At 44.4% G+C, this 18,665-nt stretch overlaps 1 protein-coding gene across 11 annotated transcripts in view; it reads left to right on the forward strand.

The window, feature by feature from the left end:
- DEPDC5 (DEP domain containing 5, GATOR1 subcomplex subunit) overlaps positions 1-18,665 on the forward strand; it is a 122,378-nt gene that overhangs the window by 53,619 nt on the left and 50,094 nt on the right. For 8 of the 11 annotated variants that reach the window (XR_004681453.1, XR_004681454.1, XM_035017450.1 and 5 more), the window contains 5 exons: positions 1,367-1,570; positions 3,509-3,644; positions 4,630-4,727; positions 15,027-15,092; positions 18,254-18,410. Coding sequence is in view for 9 of the 11 variants with exons in the window: in XM_035017450.1 (XP_034873341.1) it covers positions 1,367-1,570; positions 3,509-3,644; positions 4,630-4,727; positions 15,027-15,092; positions 18,254-18,410 (661 nt within the window). In the remaining 2 variants the exon portion in view is untranslated. The remainder of the gene's footprint in view (positions 1-1,366; positions 1,571-3,508; positions 3,645-4,629; positions 4,728-15,026; positions 15,093-18,253; positions 18,411-18,665) is intronic. The other 3 variants (XM_035017454.1, XM_035017457.1, XM_035017453.1) reach the window with 1 other exon arrangement.

An 18,665-nucleotide genomic window follows, 5' to 3' on the forward strand; every position in this document is an offset into this window, starting at 1 on the left:
AAAACATTTCCCCTTTCCTCTACATGTATTTTTGACCCACTATATCCCTTAGTCCTATTTCTCATCCTTTTCAAAGCATGAACTTATCTTTTCTTTTAATTGGGTTTTCTCCTTTTATTTTCATGATAACTAGACCATATTCTTTTTTATTTGGTAAACCAGAACATCAATTCATTAACAGTGAAAAATATAGCTTTCACGGAGATCTGAATGTTCTCTTGCATGCAAATCAGCTTTGAGGAATTAACTATTGCTATATACCACGTTCTTTGGTAGACATTGGCTAAATATTGGTGGACAAGACAGATTCCTTGTGCCACGGAATTTGCATCTGTTGGGCCCACTTTCGAGTGAAATCATATGGTATTTGTGTTTCTCTGACTGACTTATTTTGCTTAGTGTAATATTCTCTAGCTCCATCCATGTTGTTGCATATGGCAAGATTTCATTCTTTTTCATGGCTGAATAATATACCATTGTATGTATATACCACATCTTTCTCCATTCATCAATGCTGGATGCTTGGGCTGCTTCCATAATTTGGCTATTGTAAGTAATCCTCCTATAAACATAGAGGTGCATGTATCCCTTTGATTTAGTGTTTTTGTATTTTTTGGGTAAATACCTGGTAGTGTGATTACTACATCATAGGGTAATTCTATTTTTAATTTTTTGAGGAGCCTCCATACTCTTCTCCACAGTGGCTGCACCAGTTTGCATTCCCACCAATAGTGCAAGAGGTGGAATGAAGTTATTTAGCCCCAGCACAAAGGGGCTGTAGTCTCGTGTACCTACACATTGGCTATCTCTGCCAGGGTCTGCCCTTCTAGGCACCAAATATCTGTTTTTATTGTTCCTTCCACATATAGAATATACTCATCTATCTCCCAGGGAAAAAACTCAAGTCATTACATTGAACTCAAAGTGTAAGGTCTCCAGGTGATGTGTGGTCCTCCCTATCCGGTTTTGGGGTGGCTTCATTGGGCCAGTAATTTAGGAACCAGTAATTTAGGAACCCCCTTCTCCCAAGTATTTATTTATTTATTTAGAAAGCATGGGGGAGGGGGCAGGGGAGAGGGAGAGAGAATCCGAAGCAGGCTCCACCCCCAGCACTGAGTCATGACCTGAGCTGAAGTCAAGAGTCGGATGCTTAACTGACTGAGCCACCCAGGTGCCCCTCTCTCAAGTGTTTAAAAAGTAAATCAAATGTTGCATTTCATTATAGTTTGGTAAATGATTTTACTCATTTCTCTCACTCCCTAACGTGTGATGTCCAAGATTCTGGTCAGCTTGGCTAATTGCCTGCCTATTCCTGGTTTCACCGTGGCTCTGTGCTTTCTCTTTGTGCCTCCACAATACCTGACAGATGTCCTGGAGAACATGATGGAGCCACCACAGCGAGACTCTAGTGCTCCGGGGAGGTTCCACGTAGGCAGTGCGGAGTCCATGCTGCATGTTCGACCTGGGGGATACACACCCCAGCGGGCACTGATTAACCCTTTTGCCCCCTCACGAATGCCCATGAAGCTCACATCCAACAGAAGGCGCTGGATGCACACTTTTCCTGTGGGTAAGTTGGTTGCTCAGGAAAGAGCCTGGGCTGGGAGTTACTAGTCCTGGTCCTTGTCACTAACCAACCATGTGGCCTTGGTCAAGTATCTCAACTTCTCTACACCTCCAGTGCCCTACTCATGAGATGGGGATAACCATGGCCATTCTGCCTACCCCAGGGGTTCTTGTGAGGATCCTTGAGGACACACTTGGAAAGGGCTTTGTAATTACTGAGCTGTGTAAACCTAAGGGCTTCTCATTTTTGTTTGGAAAGGACTGTACTTTGTCACCTGCTTTCTTTCTTAAGACTAATGCCCTTCATTCTTGTTCATTCCTTCCTCTCCTAGCTCTCTCTGGTAGTGATATTATTGTCTTGGTTACACAGAAGTTATGTTACTCTGTGTTTTCTCAGGGTTCTCTGACAACTGAAAAAAAAACAAAAAGTTTTTGAGAAATGGGTGAACCATTTCTTTTTTTTAGTTCGAATAAATTAAAAAAAACACAAAGGATAAAATAAGTGGGTTCTATTTTTTATAATGAGAGGCTATACAGAAATAAAAATGAACTACAACCACATCCAAACCTATGTTTAAATTTACAAACATAATGAAAGAAGCCCGACATAAAAAAAAGTACATTCTGTATGATTCCATTTAAATGAAGTTCAAAAGCAATCAAAACTTAAAAAAATTTTTTTCTTCAAATTCACTGTTTTTCCTAGCCCGTCCTTTTTGATCTGTGTTCTCTCCTACAGAGGATGACAGTAAGGTTTTATAAAGCTGTGGCTAAAATTAAACTTCAGCTTAATGGGCTCTGACTGGGCTAGGAAGGAACAGATGCATTAAACTCCAGGGTTTTTTCATGGAAGTGATCCTGCTGAATGCCTGTGCATGTCTAGTTACTTCCTTTTCCACTTGCTTTTAGTGTTAAAAGTTAAATAAGTGAGAAATGAATCTGGTTGTTTGGGCTGTAAGGGGGGGGGGGGTCACTCCCAAACTCCTCTTTGCCCCCCTTCTCCCTGCCATAATCCGTCACATGATTTGTTTCTTTCCAATGTCTCTTTCCCTATGTTGTTATCCCCACAGGCTCCCTTTGGATTCTCTTACGAGAACTGTTGATGTTTCTTGTGTGACCTCCAGCTCTTCTTGCTCCCAATTGTCAGGCACACTTTACTAAAACACGACTGTCTGGCCCCACTTCCTCTGTTTCCTCCTCCTGCCCACCTGGCCTGCTCATAGTTGAGGCCATCCTTTGCCCAGTTCCCCAACTTGGCATCTCCTCGCTCCTATGCTCAGATGTTCTTCCCCAAGCTCATCTGGTGGTCTCCTGCTTGTCTTTTGCCTCCTCCACATTTGGGATTTCGCACACATTGTTTCTTCTGCCCAGGTACCCTCTCCTTCAGTTCCTGCTAGCCTTGCTGAACACTCCCCTCGGAAGCTTCTCCTTCCCCAGGAAGCATTTTTTTTTGGTAGATTTCACTAATCGTGATTTCTCTCCCGCCCACCCGATGTCTTTTCTGCACTTGCTCATCCTCTGCTCCTTAGAGTCACCATTGTCACCGTCTCATGTATTAACAGAGTCACTGACATTTCACTTGTGTGTTCCTTGTCGTTTAGTTTGTGTTAGCCCTCCTGGGAGGGGCCCTCTACTCCTCTACGTCAGTGTTTCTCCCCAGTGTCTCAGCTTGACACGCATGAAACAGCGGCTCCTAACGTATTCTTAGGCTGAACAGGGTGACAAATATGAGGCCCCACAGGAGGATGAGTCCTGCTCGGAAGAGGAGATGTCCTTTTGGGAAGCTGGAGGGTCATGTGTGTAATGTTCCCCTTGGTGTGCTCTCCTCTTGGTCTCTCCCAGCACGCATGTCCCAGCAGCTAGAAAGAAGGAAGAGTAAAGCTAAGTACAAAGCAGTAGCTCTTGGGTGGGAATGATGCTCAGTGGATCTTTGTCTGGGTAGGACCATCCGGAGAGGCCATCCAGATCCATCACCAGACCCGACAGAATATGGCGGAGCTGCAGGGCAGCTGGCAGAGGGACCCAACTCACTCCTCTGCAGAGCTGCTGGAATTAGCATATCATGAAGCTGCTGGAAGGTGAGGATGTGCGTAGGCCTTCAGAAGGTCCCTTGAGAAACTCCCCAGCACCCAGGACCATGGCAGAACACAGTCTGCTGACAAAATGTTATGTTTCTAAGACTTGAAGGGACGGGATGAGATCAAGCCCTTCCTTTGTCAGTGCCGTTCTTTTCACGGGGTCACATGCAAAGCAAACAGCCTGACACTGTTGCCACACATGTTACCCAGGCCCTGCTGTAGCTTTCATTCAAAGCACACTTTGTAAACCTCAAACATGAGTTTTGTCTAAACCTCAGCCAAGGGTGAGAACGAGTGCTGAGACAGGTGGTTCATGCTGCGTGTTTTGGGCAGTCTGTGACTTCTGAGAAATTCCACTGTTGAGTTTAGAAGTTTCTTATGCAAAAGCAATGGAAATCAAGGCCTGCGTTTATAGAAACAACTCTTTGAACCCAAGTTCTGAATGCGTTACAAGGCATCCAAGAGAGTCAGTGCAGGAAGAAAGTCATTTAAGCCTTGACAGACATGAGCTGGGGTGACGGCTGGCCTCACTGTTCCTGTGATGCTTTAGGAAACAACTTGGCAAAGGGCAGTCTTTGACCCCTTTTTCAATCACCTCGACATGCCATGGGTTGGATGGGATATGGGCAGGGCGTGACCCTCTTCATCAGGTTAACTTGGTACCTCTTTTCAGTCACCTCATATCCTCCTGTCCATGTGAGCAGGGGGAGGCTGAGGACAGGAAAGGGCGGGCCGCCCAATATATCAGTGGGAGAGCAGTTTTTGGGGGGCCAGGGCAGGATAAGCAGGCCACAGGAGGCCAAAGCTGGCCCACATACCGAGCATGGCAGCCTGGTAGCCTCTGATATGGCTCCCAGTTGTTGCCAGCCCATGTGGCCAGATATTCAGAGCTGTTTTTGATGAAAGCTCCTGGGATACAGGGTGAGCAGGATGAAAGAGGTGATGATCTGCATTAAGCCAGGTGGCTGGGCTCTGTTCTCTGCAGGCACAGCACTTCCCGCCAGCCTGGTGACAGCATGTCCTTCTTGAACTTCAGTGGAACAGAAGAGCTTTCTGTCAGCCTGCTTAGCAACAGTGGTGCAGGTAACCAATCCAAGAGGTAACAGAGTTGGGATGCTTAGAGTTGCAGGCTCACATCTAGAAAAGACATGGGGGCCAGAGAAGCAGGGCCAAGTCTATTTTGGGATCATTTCAGCCACAATTTTGGGTGACCTATTTAGAAGCGGTGCTGTATAATGCATGGAATTATAAATGGGCTGCACATTATGTTTTTAGCCGAGAATACATTGGTTAAGCCTCATTAATCATTGACCTGTCAGTGAGTCGTGACCAAGGGCCCCTTATGAGCTTAGTTTGGAGGGTAACACCAGGGACAGCAGGAGTGGCCTCTGATGTGGAGAAGCTTCCAGATCTGTGAGTAGGGGGCTTACCCAGCAACATAAAAACAATCAGGAGAGGCCCAGAGGGAAACAGTGTGGTTCCAGTTGTGAGATCAGAAAAGAGAAGGGTGGCGTCTGAGAAGTGGGCATGCACCTCAGACTCGAAGGCACAGAATTTGGTTACCTAGAGAATTAGCAGGTGAGGGTTCTAGGTGGAGGTGGGGAGAGTATGAACTTCTACTAACACAGGTTATATGCTTTCTGGAAGCACTTGTATATCTATCCTGTCATGCAATCATTCTAAGAGGGCATATGCTATTAAATATAATTTGCACATGAGGCAATTTAATGCCCAGAGGTGTAGAGATATTACATGAATCTCTCAAGCCCTTGGCCAGGTGTCTTGACTCAGACTGCTGTTCCTCATTTCGACCACACTGTTCAGAGTATCTTTAGGATGTAGGGGAGCAGGAGTTGGGATGGGTAAGGGCAGATTTTGGAAAGCCTCAAAGGACAGCTGCTGTTCAACATGAGTGTGAAAAACATTAAAACTTGGGGGGTGGGGCAGGGTGGAAATGGGGCTGCTCTTCTCTGTCTTAGTTTTCTATAACTAACTTGCATTTCTAAAACTTTAAGCTAAGTTTTAGTAGTAGGTGTAGTGAAAGTGAGTGGTTACGAGAGTGGTTAATGAAGAATTCTTTCATTCATTGGTTGCTTCATCCAACAGTATTTCTAAAGGTTTGTGGCTAAGTCTTGAAAAGCAGTTGGTAGTAAATGAATCCCTAAAGGATTATAATTAATTCATTTCTTTCCTCCTTCCCTCCTTCCTTTCTTTTCTATCTCTGTTTCTTTCTTTTATTCTTTCTCTTTAAATGAGAACACGAATTGAATAACAATTTGGGGATAAGATACTTTTAATGACTGCACTCAGGGTTCTGAAAATGTCACTTGGCTGCCAGACTCCTGTAAAGTGCCTTCAGAATATCATAAAGGCAACCTTTCCATTTTGTTAATAAACCAAGGGGCCATTTTATAGGAACCCAGACTTTGAACTTCCCAGGCTGTTTGGGGTGGGTTGTACCAAGGAGGGCTGCTCTGGGGCTCGCAAGACTACAGTTTGAGCTAGTTTTACTGGTGACCTGAAGCAGGGGATTCTGGGTTCCAGTGGTAACAGCACTAGTATTTACCCTGACTAGTCCTGGAGTGGTTCTGGGCCTGGGATAGCTAAGGTAGACCAGATGATTCCTCAGAAGATGAGTCTTTTGGAATTTTGAAATCTACTTTGAGGAAAAAAGGAAGTTTCAAAGAATCCTTATTTGGGGATGGTTGTGGAAAATCCTCTAATGACACCATCACGCTTACGCCATAGATCCATGCATCTGATGGGCCTCTCTGCTTGGATGACTCCGGAGGACCTCATCCTTAGTGTACTGACAACGAAAATCATGTCTTGTGGTTCCCCCACCCCCTCTCCCTCTTCTGTTCCCTCTTTCTTCTGACTCTGGCCCCTCCCCTCCATTCTCAACTGTCACTGCTTTGTTTCAGACCCCTGTCATTTCTGGCCAGGATTGTGATAGCAGCCTTCTAAGTGATCTTCCTGCTTCTGTTCCTATCCCCTCTGATTCATCTTCCATACTGTCACCAAGGAGATAGTTCCAAATGCAAATCTGATCAGCCACTCCTCCCCATGTATAAAACCCTCCCGTGGTTCATGGCCTATAATACTGGTCATTGCCTGTCTCCTGCCTGCCTTGTGTCTTCATTTGCCACCACATCCACACATCACTGCACGGAGAAAGAACTCAGGCTGTAGACTCTTTGGATGTGAGTCCTGACTCCACTTCTAATGAGCAGTGAGGCCCTCAGGCCAGGTAACCTCTGTGTGTCTCACTTTCATCATCTGTATCATTCGATGTGATAAACCACGTAAGGTGCTTGGAATGGTGCCTGGCGTGCACGGGGCGTGCTCGCTGAACGAGAGCTGCCACTGCCGGGTATGTTATGAGATGTGCATATGCTACATTCCAGCTATTGCTTGTGGCTCCTCTGAAGATCTTTGTCCTCTTATTCCTTTGCATGGACTAGTCCCCCTGCAGAATATGCTTTTCCCTTACCTTCAACCCTCGTTCTTCCTGGCAGACATCAGCTCAGTCTCTATGATTCAAGCCCAACAATACCTTATCTTTGAAGCCCTCCCTGATGGTTCTCTCTCATCGCCAGGCCTTCCCAGGAGATGGTAGGCATGTTTCCACAGAGCTCCATATGCATAATGCAATTGTACTACTTGGCATATCATGATCCCGCTGTTTGTTTCTATGTCTGTCTCTGCACTAGACTGAGAGAGCTTATCTTTATTCATCTTCTCCCCACAGTGTTTTACACATTTATTGACAAATGAATTTGTGCTTCCACGACCAAGCTGCCATATGTGAGAAGCATTTGAACAGTCCACAAAATTATTCTCTTTAATTGGTATGCAAGTGCACAATTACATAAATATGTTCTAGAATGTGTAGCTTCTTAGAGAAGGTGTGGGCTCCTTGGATTCTTTTTCTAGTCAGGGTGAGAGCGTTAAGTAGGATCATCCTTACCTTTGCCCAGTCCCTTTACAACCAGTAGCATGTGTTTTCAAAGGGGCCAGGGGTCATCAGGAGGTAGGTTGTAGCATTGGGCTCCCATAGGACTTGAACTCCCATCTTCTTTTTTTTTTTTAAGATTTTATTTATTTATTTGAGACAGAGAGAATGAGAGACAGAGAGCATGAGAGGGAGGAAGGTCAGAGGGAGAAGCAGACTCCCTGCCGAGCAGGGAGCCCGATGCGGGACTCGATCCCAGGACTCCAGGATCATGACCTGAGCCGAAGGCAGTCGCTTAACCAACTGAGCCACCCAGGCGCCCCCTCCCATCTTCTATCTTGTGCTTCCTGATCAATTATGTTAGCCAGCCACAGAAAGGATTAGGTAAAAATCACTCCAATTTTTATTACCATGTACAATAACCAATTAATGTCAGAGCTATCAGGATATATCTCTAATCTTTCCATATATGTCATCACCTCCACTAGCCCCAGCCCTGTCCAAGATACCTTCCTCTTTTGCTTGGATTGTTGCAGTATCCCACAAACTGTTCTTTCAGCTTCCTTCTTTTGTCCTTTCATGTAGTTTATTTCCAGCACAGCAGTTCTTTGTGACCCTCTGAAAATAGAAGTCAGATCATGAAAATTCTGTGCACAGAACCCTCTGGGGCTTCCCAGTGCACCCGGATTAAAGGCCGAAGGTGTTACAGTAGCCGACAGAGCCCCCTGCCTCTTGCGACCCCTTTGTTACTCTCAGATCTCATCTCCTGCTTCCCCCTCGCACTTGGGTGAAGTGGTTTCCCAAATGTATCAGGTACATTCTGCACCTGAGGTGCTTTCTCTTGCTCTGTGCTCTGCTCTGCCCTCACAGCGAAGAGCTTTATGGATAAGGTGCACATGTTGAGTTTGCCCAGGACAGTCCTGGTTTGAATTCATTGTCCTGTATAATTACTAATAGTGTCCCCTTTCACTCTTGAAGGTGTCCTGGATGATAAATGATATGGCCATCCTACCCACAGCCTGTTCTATTCCTTCCTTTAGGTCTTACCCAAATTGCCACTCTTTACCCTGGCACTCCCCATCCATCTTCCCTGCCAGTTATTTCTCCAGAATACCACCTGTCATACTAGTTCTTTTCATTTTGTATTTTTTATTGTAAGCTCCAACAAGGCAAGGATTGTTTCACTCATGGCTGTATCTTCAGAACTTAAAACAGTTCCTGGCACATATCAGGTATTTGAATGAATACTAAAAGCTTTCTGAGGTTAGCGTTCCCTCCACTGAAGAGTGCTTTTCTTCCCTGTCTTATAACCTTGTTGAACAATTAACTGGATTCCTTTTCTCAAAGGCTTGGATAATCTTTTTCTGCCTTGCTTGTTTTTGAAGTGACTTTCCTTTCAAGCCATGCTCAATCTTCATGGAATATGGTTTGCTTTCTTCAAACTCACTATACTCTTACCCATTCCAGAAATGTTTATGGAACTGTAGGCACTGTGCTAAGGCCTGAGAAGAAACAAAACGATTAAGATACCAGTTCTCACCTCAGGGAGCTCTGGCTCGCCATTCACTTGCAGTTCTATTTGAAGCAGTTTTGTGCAGGGTCACAACAATGAAAGGGAAGCCTTCTTGTGGGGAGCTCGACTTAGTGGTTACTGTGCAGTTTGAACATGTGACCTCTGCTACATTCTGATATGATAGATGGGGGAGTGCCCCAGCCCTAGAGTTTAGCCTTCAACCTTTGCTGATGCTCAGGTTCATCATCTTATAAAGGGGATAAAGATCTTTACCTGCCTGCCTGCCTCACAGTGTTGTTGTAAGGAGCAAAGGTAGATTGGGCTCCTTAAGGGCAAAATTGTCACAGTAGGTTCTCATTTGGGGACAAAGTGGGGTCTAAATGAGCAACTAGTTATCTTTTCATTCATTAAAAAATAGAAAAGAGGGACGCCTGAGTGGCTCAGTCGGTTAAGCATCTGCCTTCCGCTCAGGTCATGATCCCAGGATCCTGGGATTGAGCCCCACGTTGGGCTCCCTGCTCAGCCGGGGAGTCTGCTTCTCCCTCTCCCCCTGCTCATGCTCTCTCTTTCACTCGCTCTCTTTCAAATAAATAAATAAAATCTTAAAAAAAAAAAATAGAAAAGAAACAGGAAAACCTTATCTGTGACCTGCTGGGGTTGACAGTTTGCACCATCTGCAGGCACTCAAGCATGACTCAGATTTTCTCCTGCCTTTGGACATGATTCATATGCGAGTCACGATTCACAGGAGTGGTGCCTCTGTGGGTTTCCCTCCTGGCCCTGTAGAATTTCATTTCAAGCATTGTTGGCTGGGACCTCGTACCTATACTCTTCACTTGTTTTTCACCATGCTGCCCAGCAGTGACCAGTGGTCAATGAGACTGGGGAGATAGTTTTTTTTTTTTTTTTAATTTTATTTATTTATTTGAGAGAGAGAGAGCAAGAGAGAGAAGAGTGTGAGTGAGCACAAGCAGAGGGAGGGGCAGAGGGAGGGTGAGAAGCAGACTCCTCGCTGAGCTGGGAGCCCACCGTGGGGCTCGATCCCAGACCCTGAGATCATGACCTGAGCTGAAGGCAGATGCTTAACCCAACTGAGCCACCCAGGTGCCCTGGGGAGATAGTTTTTATCCCTCTTGTTTCTTTAACTGGGCACCCATTTATTTTTTTAAAGATTTTATTTATTTATTTGACAGAGAAAGACACAGCGAGAGAGGGAACACAAGCAGGGGGAGTGGGAGAGGGAGAAGCAGGCCTCCCGCTGAGCAGGGAACCCGATGCAGGGCTCCATCCCAGGACCCTGGGATCATGACCTGAGCCGAAGGCAGACGCTTAACGACTGAGCCACCCAGGCGCCCTGGCACCCATTTATAAGACTTGTCAGTCACTGTCATTCCCATCCTTGGTTATAAATGCTGTAGATAATTTTGGGAAAGAAAACAACTGGATGCCATGCTTTCTTTCCCTGTGGTATTGGGACTCAGAATCTGCAACTTGGTATTTGTGTTGAGTATTAGGAACATGTGGCAGCCTGAGAGCTGAAGTAAAAAGTAAATCATAGCACACTGAGGCTGGAGGAAAGGGCCTCAGAGTCATTCACCCAGGCCAGGCTGGGATTTTTGTGGGTAAGGGCCATTTCTGTAGCCCAGAGAGGAGAAGTGACTAGCCCCACGCACAGGCTTGTAGATGTCACCCAGGACCAGTCCTGAAGGCTCCACACTGATTACCCATTTTGGCCTGAGGTTAGCAAGCAAAGAACATGTTCAGACTTCTTCTTCTTCTTCGTCTTCTTTTTTAAAGATTTATTTATTTTTGACAGCGAGAGTGAGCATGTGCATGTACACGAGCAGGCTGAGGGGCAGATGGAGAGGGAGAGAGAGAATCTTAAGCAGGTTCCCTGATGAGCGCAGAGCCCATGGGGCTCTATCCCATGACCCTGAGGTCATGACCTGAGCCAAAATCAAGAGTTGGATGCTCAACTGACTGAGCCACCCAGGTGCCCCAAAATTCAGATTTCTTGACTCTGAAGAGATGTCAAAAGACAAAGCTAAGATGGTGATTTTCAGCATTGGTTCCCCAAGTTGAATATCTGGCTTTGAATGTTGAGAGTGAGGTCTCATTCACAAATGTTAGGTTGGAGCAGAGCTGATTGACCATGGGGGTCTCCCCTCAGTCATCTCAAGTAGTGAGGCCATCATATGCCGATAGCCAGTCCATTTGACTGAAAATAAAATCTTAAAGGCAGAGCTGGTGGGAGCAGCAGTTTGTTGGGCTTGAACTGCAAGAAAACTGTGTATAAAGAGCCTCATAAAAGAGCACAAAATACCTTTCTTTAAATATTTTTCATTGCTTTTTTTTTTTTTTTTAAAGATTTTATTTATTTATTTGACAGACAGAGACACAGCGAGAGAGGGAACACAAGCAGGGGGAGTGGGAGAGGGAAAAGCAGGCTTCCCGCGGAGCAGGGAGCCCGATGTGGGGCTCAATCCCAGGACCCCGGGATCATGACCTGAGCCGAAGGCAGACGCTTAACGACTGAGCCACCCAGGCGCCCTCATTGCTGTTTTTTAAAAGTAAAATGTGTGTGTGTGTGTGTGTGTGTGTGTGTGTGTGTGTGTGTGTGTGGCATAAAAGGCTGGTGACCTTAAATGTTCTTTTGTCTGTTAGGAGATGGCAGAGTGCTACTTTTGACCTAGAAGCCAGAGCTGCTCTGAGAATCCCTACTGGTTTGCCTCTTTGAGCTCAAAGAATTGCCCACACAGTTATAAGTTGAACTGGTCCTTTATTAGTGTAAGAATTTCAGTTTTTATAGACCCAGTCTGGATTTGGGTTTTCTTAAAAAAAAAGAAAAAGATGCACTAATGACAAAATTTAGCATCTAAACCTGTGAGGTAATATATTTAATAATTTCCTAGTGCTCAGTATGGTTTGAGAAGGCTGTTTTTATACCAGTTGCCTTCATACCAGTTCTCAGGCTGAACAAGAAAATCCCCCTCATTGCTTTTTAAAAAATATTTTATTTATTTATTTGAGAGAGAGCGAGCATGAGCAGAGGGAAGGGCAGAGGGAAAGGGAGAAGCAGACTCCCCACTCAGCAGGGAGCCCAGCTCGGAGCTTGATCTTAGCTGACTGGGCCACCCAGGTGCCCCCCACCTCATTGCTTCTTAATAGCCATGCTTTGTGTTTGCATGAAGATGGATATTGTTATCCAAGATAGCTTTTTCAGAAAATTTAGCTCCAAATGGCTTTTGGCTGTTGACAAAGAACAGCTAACATTTTCAATAGCTGAAAACTGGTGCCCCAGATGGAGAGTCAGGAAATGAAGCATCTGTAGAGCTGAGCAGAGTTTAAATGCAGCTTTCACCTATTTACTGTGTGATCTTCCCTAAGTTAATTCACTTCTCTGAGCTTCAGTTTGTCTGTACAAAAGGATTAGTACCTACCTCATACCTGCCTTATAGCAAGGGTTTGAATAAAATGAAACACTGTATTTGTCTGACTTAATAAGTTTTATCTTTTTATTCTGAAGACTAGTAATAAAAAAAGAAAAATCTACTGAAGGCAGTTCCAAAAAAGAAGTTCTAAAATTGTTTTGGCCAAGTGCCATCATCTTTCTAAATTTTTAAATAATTTTAGGGGCGCCTGGGTGGCTCAGTCAGTTAAGCACCTGTCTCCTGCTCAGGTCATGATGCTTCTCCCTCTCTCTCTGCCATTTCCCCTACTTGTGTGCACTCTCACTCTCTCTCTGTCAAATTTTTAAAAATTATTAATTTTTAAATTTACATACAGTAGAATTCACTCTTTTTAGTGTACAGTTCTGTGAGTTTTGACAAATGCATACTATCATATAACTACCAACAAACACATCAAGCAAGATAAAGAACATTTCCATTACCCCCCAGATTTTTTTGTGTGGTCCCTTTGTACTCAGCCCCACCCCCTGTCCGCTGGCAATCCGCTGATCTGTTCTCTGTCCTTCTAGTTTTGTCTTGTCCCAGCATGTCATGCACATGGAATCATACAGTATGTAGCTTTTTGAGTCTTACTTCTTTTATTCAGCATATAATGCATTTGAGATTCATCCAAGTTGTTAAATATTCATTACTTTTTATTGCTGAGTTGCATTCCATTGTATGTATGTATTAATTTGTTTATCCCTTCACTAGTTGCAAGATATTTGGGGTGTTTCCAGGTTTTGGCAACTATGAATCAAGCCGCCATAAACATTTACATAACGGGTTTTTGTAAACATTGGTTTTTATTTCTCTTGAGTAATTTCCTAGGCATGGAATTGCTGGGTCAGATGGTAAATATCTTTTTAACTTTTATTATTATTATTTTTTAAAGATTTTATTTGTTTATTTTTAGAGAAAGAGAGTGTGTGTGCCTGCAAGCAGGGGGAGGAGCAGAAGGGGAGGGAGAGGGAGGAAACAAGAATCTCAAGCAGACTCCCTGCTGAGTGTGGAGCCTTATGTGGAGCTTGATCTCACAATGACCCTGAGATCACAACCTGAGCTGAAACTCAAGAGTCCAATGCTCAACTGACTGAGTCATCCAGGTGCCCCATTAATATTATTTTTAAAAGTTTATTTATTTTAGTAATCTCTACACCCAATGGGGGACTCAAACTCATGACCCTGAGATCAAGAGTTGCATGCTCCTCCAACTGAGCCAGCCAGGCACCCCTGTCTGTTTAACTTTTTTTTGTCTAACTTTTAAAGAAACCACAAAACTATTTCCCAAAGTGGTGCACCATTCTGCATTCCTACCATCAATGGATAAGGTTTTCCATGGCTCTACATCCATATTCACACTTGGTGTGGACTTGTCATTTTAGCCATTCTAAGAGGTCTGTAGAGGTAATTTCCCTCATGGCTGAGGATGTTGAGCATCTTCTCCTGTGCTTATTTGCCTTCTGTATATGTTTGGTGAAGTGTTCACATCTTTGGTCCTATTTCTCATCAGGTTGTTTGTGTTCTTGTTCTTGAGTTTTGAGGTCTCTATATATTTTGGGTCAAGTCCTTTGCCAAATAAGTGATTTGCAGATGCTTTCTCCCATGTTGTGGCTTGTCTTTTCAAAGATTCCACAAGGGATTTATATATATTTATTCTTGTTATAAAAGATTCACATGACACACAAATACCTAGAATAAAAACTACAAGTTCTGATTTACCTCCCACTACCTCCTCCACCTTTTTCTCGCAGATAGCCACTGTTGACAGTTGGGTGAGGATTTTTTCAATCTTTTCTATAGTATCATAATTTTCTAGTAAATATATATGTTTAGAAAGGGATATTTAAATATTGATATGTACTTTAAAATTAGTTCTGTTACTTTTCAGGCAAAAAGTTGCATTTCAGAGAACCTTTCTGTTTTTCCTTTCAGACCACCTATAGGGAAAATCATTGTTTTTCTCTTAAAAGTGGTGAGTTTTGATGTGTCCTAGGTCATATTCCAGAAAGCCATGATTTGGAGAAGAAAATTCCAGATGATAAGGATGACCGATGAGTGAAATAAACTTTAAGTGGGTCATTTTGTATTTGCAAAAGATTTCTCCAGTTCGTTGAAATGACTTTGAAATGTGTCCATTTTCTTACAATAAGTGGTGGGTTGCTTTTTGCTGGTGTGTGTATGTGTGTGTGCGCGCGCATGTATGTGAATGCTAACAGTGTCATTGGGCAAAGAATGGTATTGATAACCTCAGAGCAAAGTTTTGGCTCATTCCCAAATTTTAGATTGCTCATTTTTCTTGGATTGACTCTTTTGTGCTATTTGAAATATTCAGCATAGAATTTGTACTTGGTTCACATTTTTATTTTTAGCTATAATTTTGGGCTCTTTCAACCATAACTGGCCAGAACTTTTTTTCTGCAGAATGAGCCTTATTAAAACAACCTGTTTTCATCTTTCCATAGGTATGAATCCTAGGACTCAGAATAAGGATTCTCTAGAGGACAGTGTTTCTACCTCTCCAGACCCAAGTAAGAAGGGGCAGCTGATTAGGGTGGGGTCAGGGCGGGGGTGGTCAGAGCATGAGGAAGCAAGGGGGATCCCTGTGGGCAGTCCACACATCTCTGGGGTACCAGAAGACAACGTGGTAAGGGAAAACTCTCCAGCCTCTCCAATGGAAAGTGAGAGGGGAGTGGCCAGGTAACCTGTTCTGGAATGTGATTCAGGGCACGTGAGAATGGTAACAGAATTCCCATGAAGTCCTTACACCCGTGCAGAGCTGGCTTTAGCCCTTAAAAGGCCTTGTGATGGCTCTGAGGAACAAAGGAATAAGAGGGCCTGGAACTGTTTACAGACCTGTAGTTGAAATTGTTTGACTGGGTTGCTTTTTTTTTTTTTAATCATCTTTATCTATTGAAATATCTGTGCAGGAAGAGCACATCTAAATGTCCACAATAGCAAAGTACCAGAAAAAAATCCTACCACCCGATAGACTTTATTTTACTTAGCTATAACCAGTAGAGATATATTAAGTCTTTTTTCCCCCGCTTATGATTACCTTAATAACCGTTTTGCTATTTCTTCAGGCCCCTTGTATTAGTCATTTTTTTTTTTTTTAAGATTTTATTTATTTTTTTGACAGAGAGAGACCCAGCGAGAAAGGGAATACAAGCAGGGGGGAGTGGGAGAAGGAGAAGCAGGCTCCCCGCTGAGCAGGGAGCCTGATGCGGGACTTGATCCCAGGACTCTGGGATCATGACCTGAGCCGAAGGCAGACGCTTAACTGACTGAGCCACCCAGGTGTCCCGTATTAGTCATTTTTAATAGCAGTATCAAACACATCACATCCCAGTTTGAATAATCATTTATTATTGGCGATCATTTGGGTGGTTTCTAGTTTCTTAGCAATAATGTAGAATGCAGGTATAATGCGTGATGCAGTGGGTATATCTTTTCTTTCCCTTCACATCCTTGGGATATATTTCCCCCAAAGTATGGTTGGGAGGTTGATTATTTTCCAGAAAGCTTCCAGCAATGAATAGATGAGCCTATTTCTTCTGTACAACCCTAGCACTGGATTTTGTAATCCATTTTTATCATTGTTAATGGTATTGATGTGGATCCTCCTCAGAGGCCCTCTTTATAGGGCCTGAAGATACTGGAGTTAGAAAAGAGGCCACAGTCTTTTCCCAGGGAAAGAACACCATTAAACTAAGAATCAGGAGCTTTTCTCACCATGGGATTTGGGCCCAGGCATTTGAATTCTCTGTATCTCGGTGTGTACCCAGCAGAAAACGTGTCTGAAAGATATTTATGATCCTGAGGGACAGGAAGCTAATGAGAGTCAGAATGATCTAAGAGGGCATAAAGATATGACTGTCTTCTGCTTCTGGCTTTCCACTGTGGTTTTGATCTGGTGTCTTCCTTCTGCTCTGGTCCTAAAACAAGGAAGTAGGAATAAGCTCATCCCTTCATCTGGCATATAGGGAAATTGGGGTGATCAGTTAGGCTCTTTTTGGGTTGTGTTTTCAATTCTTGAAGTGTTAATAAGTTAACAAGACCTGTGTATAGTCCAACTCATAGAATAAGAGAGTGGAATGGTGGTTGCCAGGGGCTTGAGGGGAGGCAGAAGTGGGGAGTTGTGGATCAGTGGTGTAAAGTTCCAGTTATGCATGATGAATAAATCCTAGAGATCTGTACAGCACTGTGCCCAAGTTAATAATACTGTGTTGTACCCTTAAACATTTGTTAAGAGAGTAGTACTCATGTTAAGTGTTCTTACCACACTAAGACAGAATTCAAACACACAAACAAAATACCCCAGACCTGTGTAGACCATGGAGTTAGGCCTCTTGTAGGTCAAATCATCTTTCCCAAGGCAGTGGTGGCTACATGGGGCATGTTTCCCACTACGACTTAGCACACGGGTCCTCTTCTTGTCCTTTAACTCTGGGTTCAGTGGGACTCTGTTGTATTGGGTAGTGTGTGTCTCTGTCATTATATGGTGGAACGATCCCTAAGCAGAGAGGCTTCTGATCATGTAACCTCTGGGAGGTTTGGCTTGGCCAGGTGTTTAAAGGGCTCAATGATGTTGCAGTCCCTGCTCCAAGGAGGCCATGTGAGGGCTGATGAGACAACAGCGGTGTATCACGCTGTAAGCCACATTAGCACTGTGCAAAAGATAAAGTGTTGAAGGTGTCCCTTGCTTGAGACTAAGATACAAAGGCATGGAGTATTTCTGCTTCATATTGCCCCCTTGTCTAGAGATTTGAAAAATAATCTTTGCTTAAATTACTTAAAGAGATAACTGCCCTATTACCTTGACTCAGTGATTGTCAACTGGGGAAGGATTTTGCTCCCTGGGGGGACATGGGGCAACGACTGCAGACGTTCTTGGTTTTTACAATCAGGAGATGCCACTGGCATCTAGTAAGTACAGTCCAGGGATGCTGTCCAACATCCTGTAATACAAAGCGTAGCCCCTCATGACAGAGGATTATCCAGTCCAAAATGTCAGTGGTGCCAAGGTGGAGAAACCCTGCTTTAACCAAAGAGCAGGCAACTCAGGACACCATGTGATCGGGCCCGCTCTGCTGATTGCAGCTTTCCTTTCTAGATTGTTAAACTCTGTCTCTTGAAGTTCTGGCCTTGTGACCTTCCCAGACATCCTTCCTTGATTTCTCCTCCTACCCTTTTGGATCTGTGACTTATTTTTACAATTCTGAAAGTATTCCTAAATTCTGCTACCATGTGCTGTTCGCTCCGAAATCTGGCTGAGCTCTTCTTTCCCTACCAGCCACTCTGCAGTCCTCCAGAGAGGCTCTGGCTTGAGCCCTCGGAATGTTGATTTCTTCCACATGTAACTGCCTGCGCTGCCCTGCAGTAACCTCACTGGCATTGTGGCTGTAGCTTAAGATCGGCAGAAAATGAAAAGTACCAGCTGTGAATCCCATTTGCATGATGGGATTGGATGAGCACGTGCACTGCATTGTCTAACAAACTCTGTTTCTCTCTTTCTCCCTCCCCCCACCCCCTTTCTTCCTCTCCGTCCGTTTCCTGGCAATGTTATCACCGGTCACTGTGAACTCCTCCCCCCGCCCTGCCCACGTCCCCCGCACCTGCCCTGGTGACCGCACGCACCTTTCTCCTCTGTTACACGAGGCAGTTCTGACGCTGTCTGCTCCCCCTGTAGTGCCAGGCTTCTGTTGCACAGTTGGAGTGGACTGGAAGTCTCTCACTACTCCGGCGTGCCTCCCCCTCACCACCGACTACTTCCCCGACCGCCAGGGCCTGCAGAACGACTACACGGAGGGCTGTTACGATCTCCTTCCGGAAGCAGACATCGACAGGTCGGTGTCAGAGGAGGGCTTCGGATGGGCGTCCAGGCACTGCATTCTCAAACCTGTGTCTTCCTTTTCTGGTTAGAGAATCTTATGAAGCAAAGAACTGTCATTTTTTTCTTCAGGGTTCTATTGACATGCCTTCTCTAGCCATTTCTCCTCACGGGTGCTTTCTCAGATTTTTCTGTGGTGGTTTTTCTGGACACACTAGATCTGATCTTTTTTTCTAAGATTAGCTATTTGAGCTATTCTAGGAATGGCTGT

This window comes from Mirounga leonina, unplaced genomic scaffold (genome assembly GCF_011800145.1).
Source record: "Mirounga leonina isolate KUSES-001 unplaced genomic scaffold, KU_Mleo_1.0 Mir_171, whole genome shotgun sequence".
NCBI lineage: Eukaryota > Metazoa > Chordata > Mammalia > Carnivora > Phocidae > Mirounga > Mirounga leonina.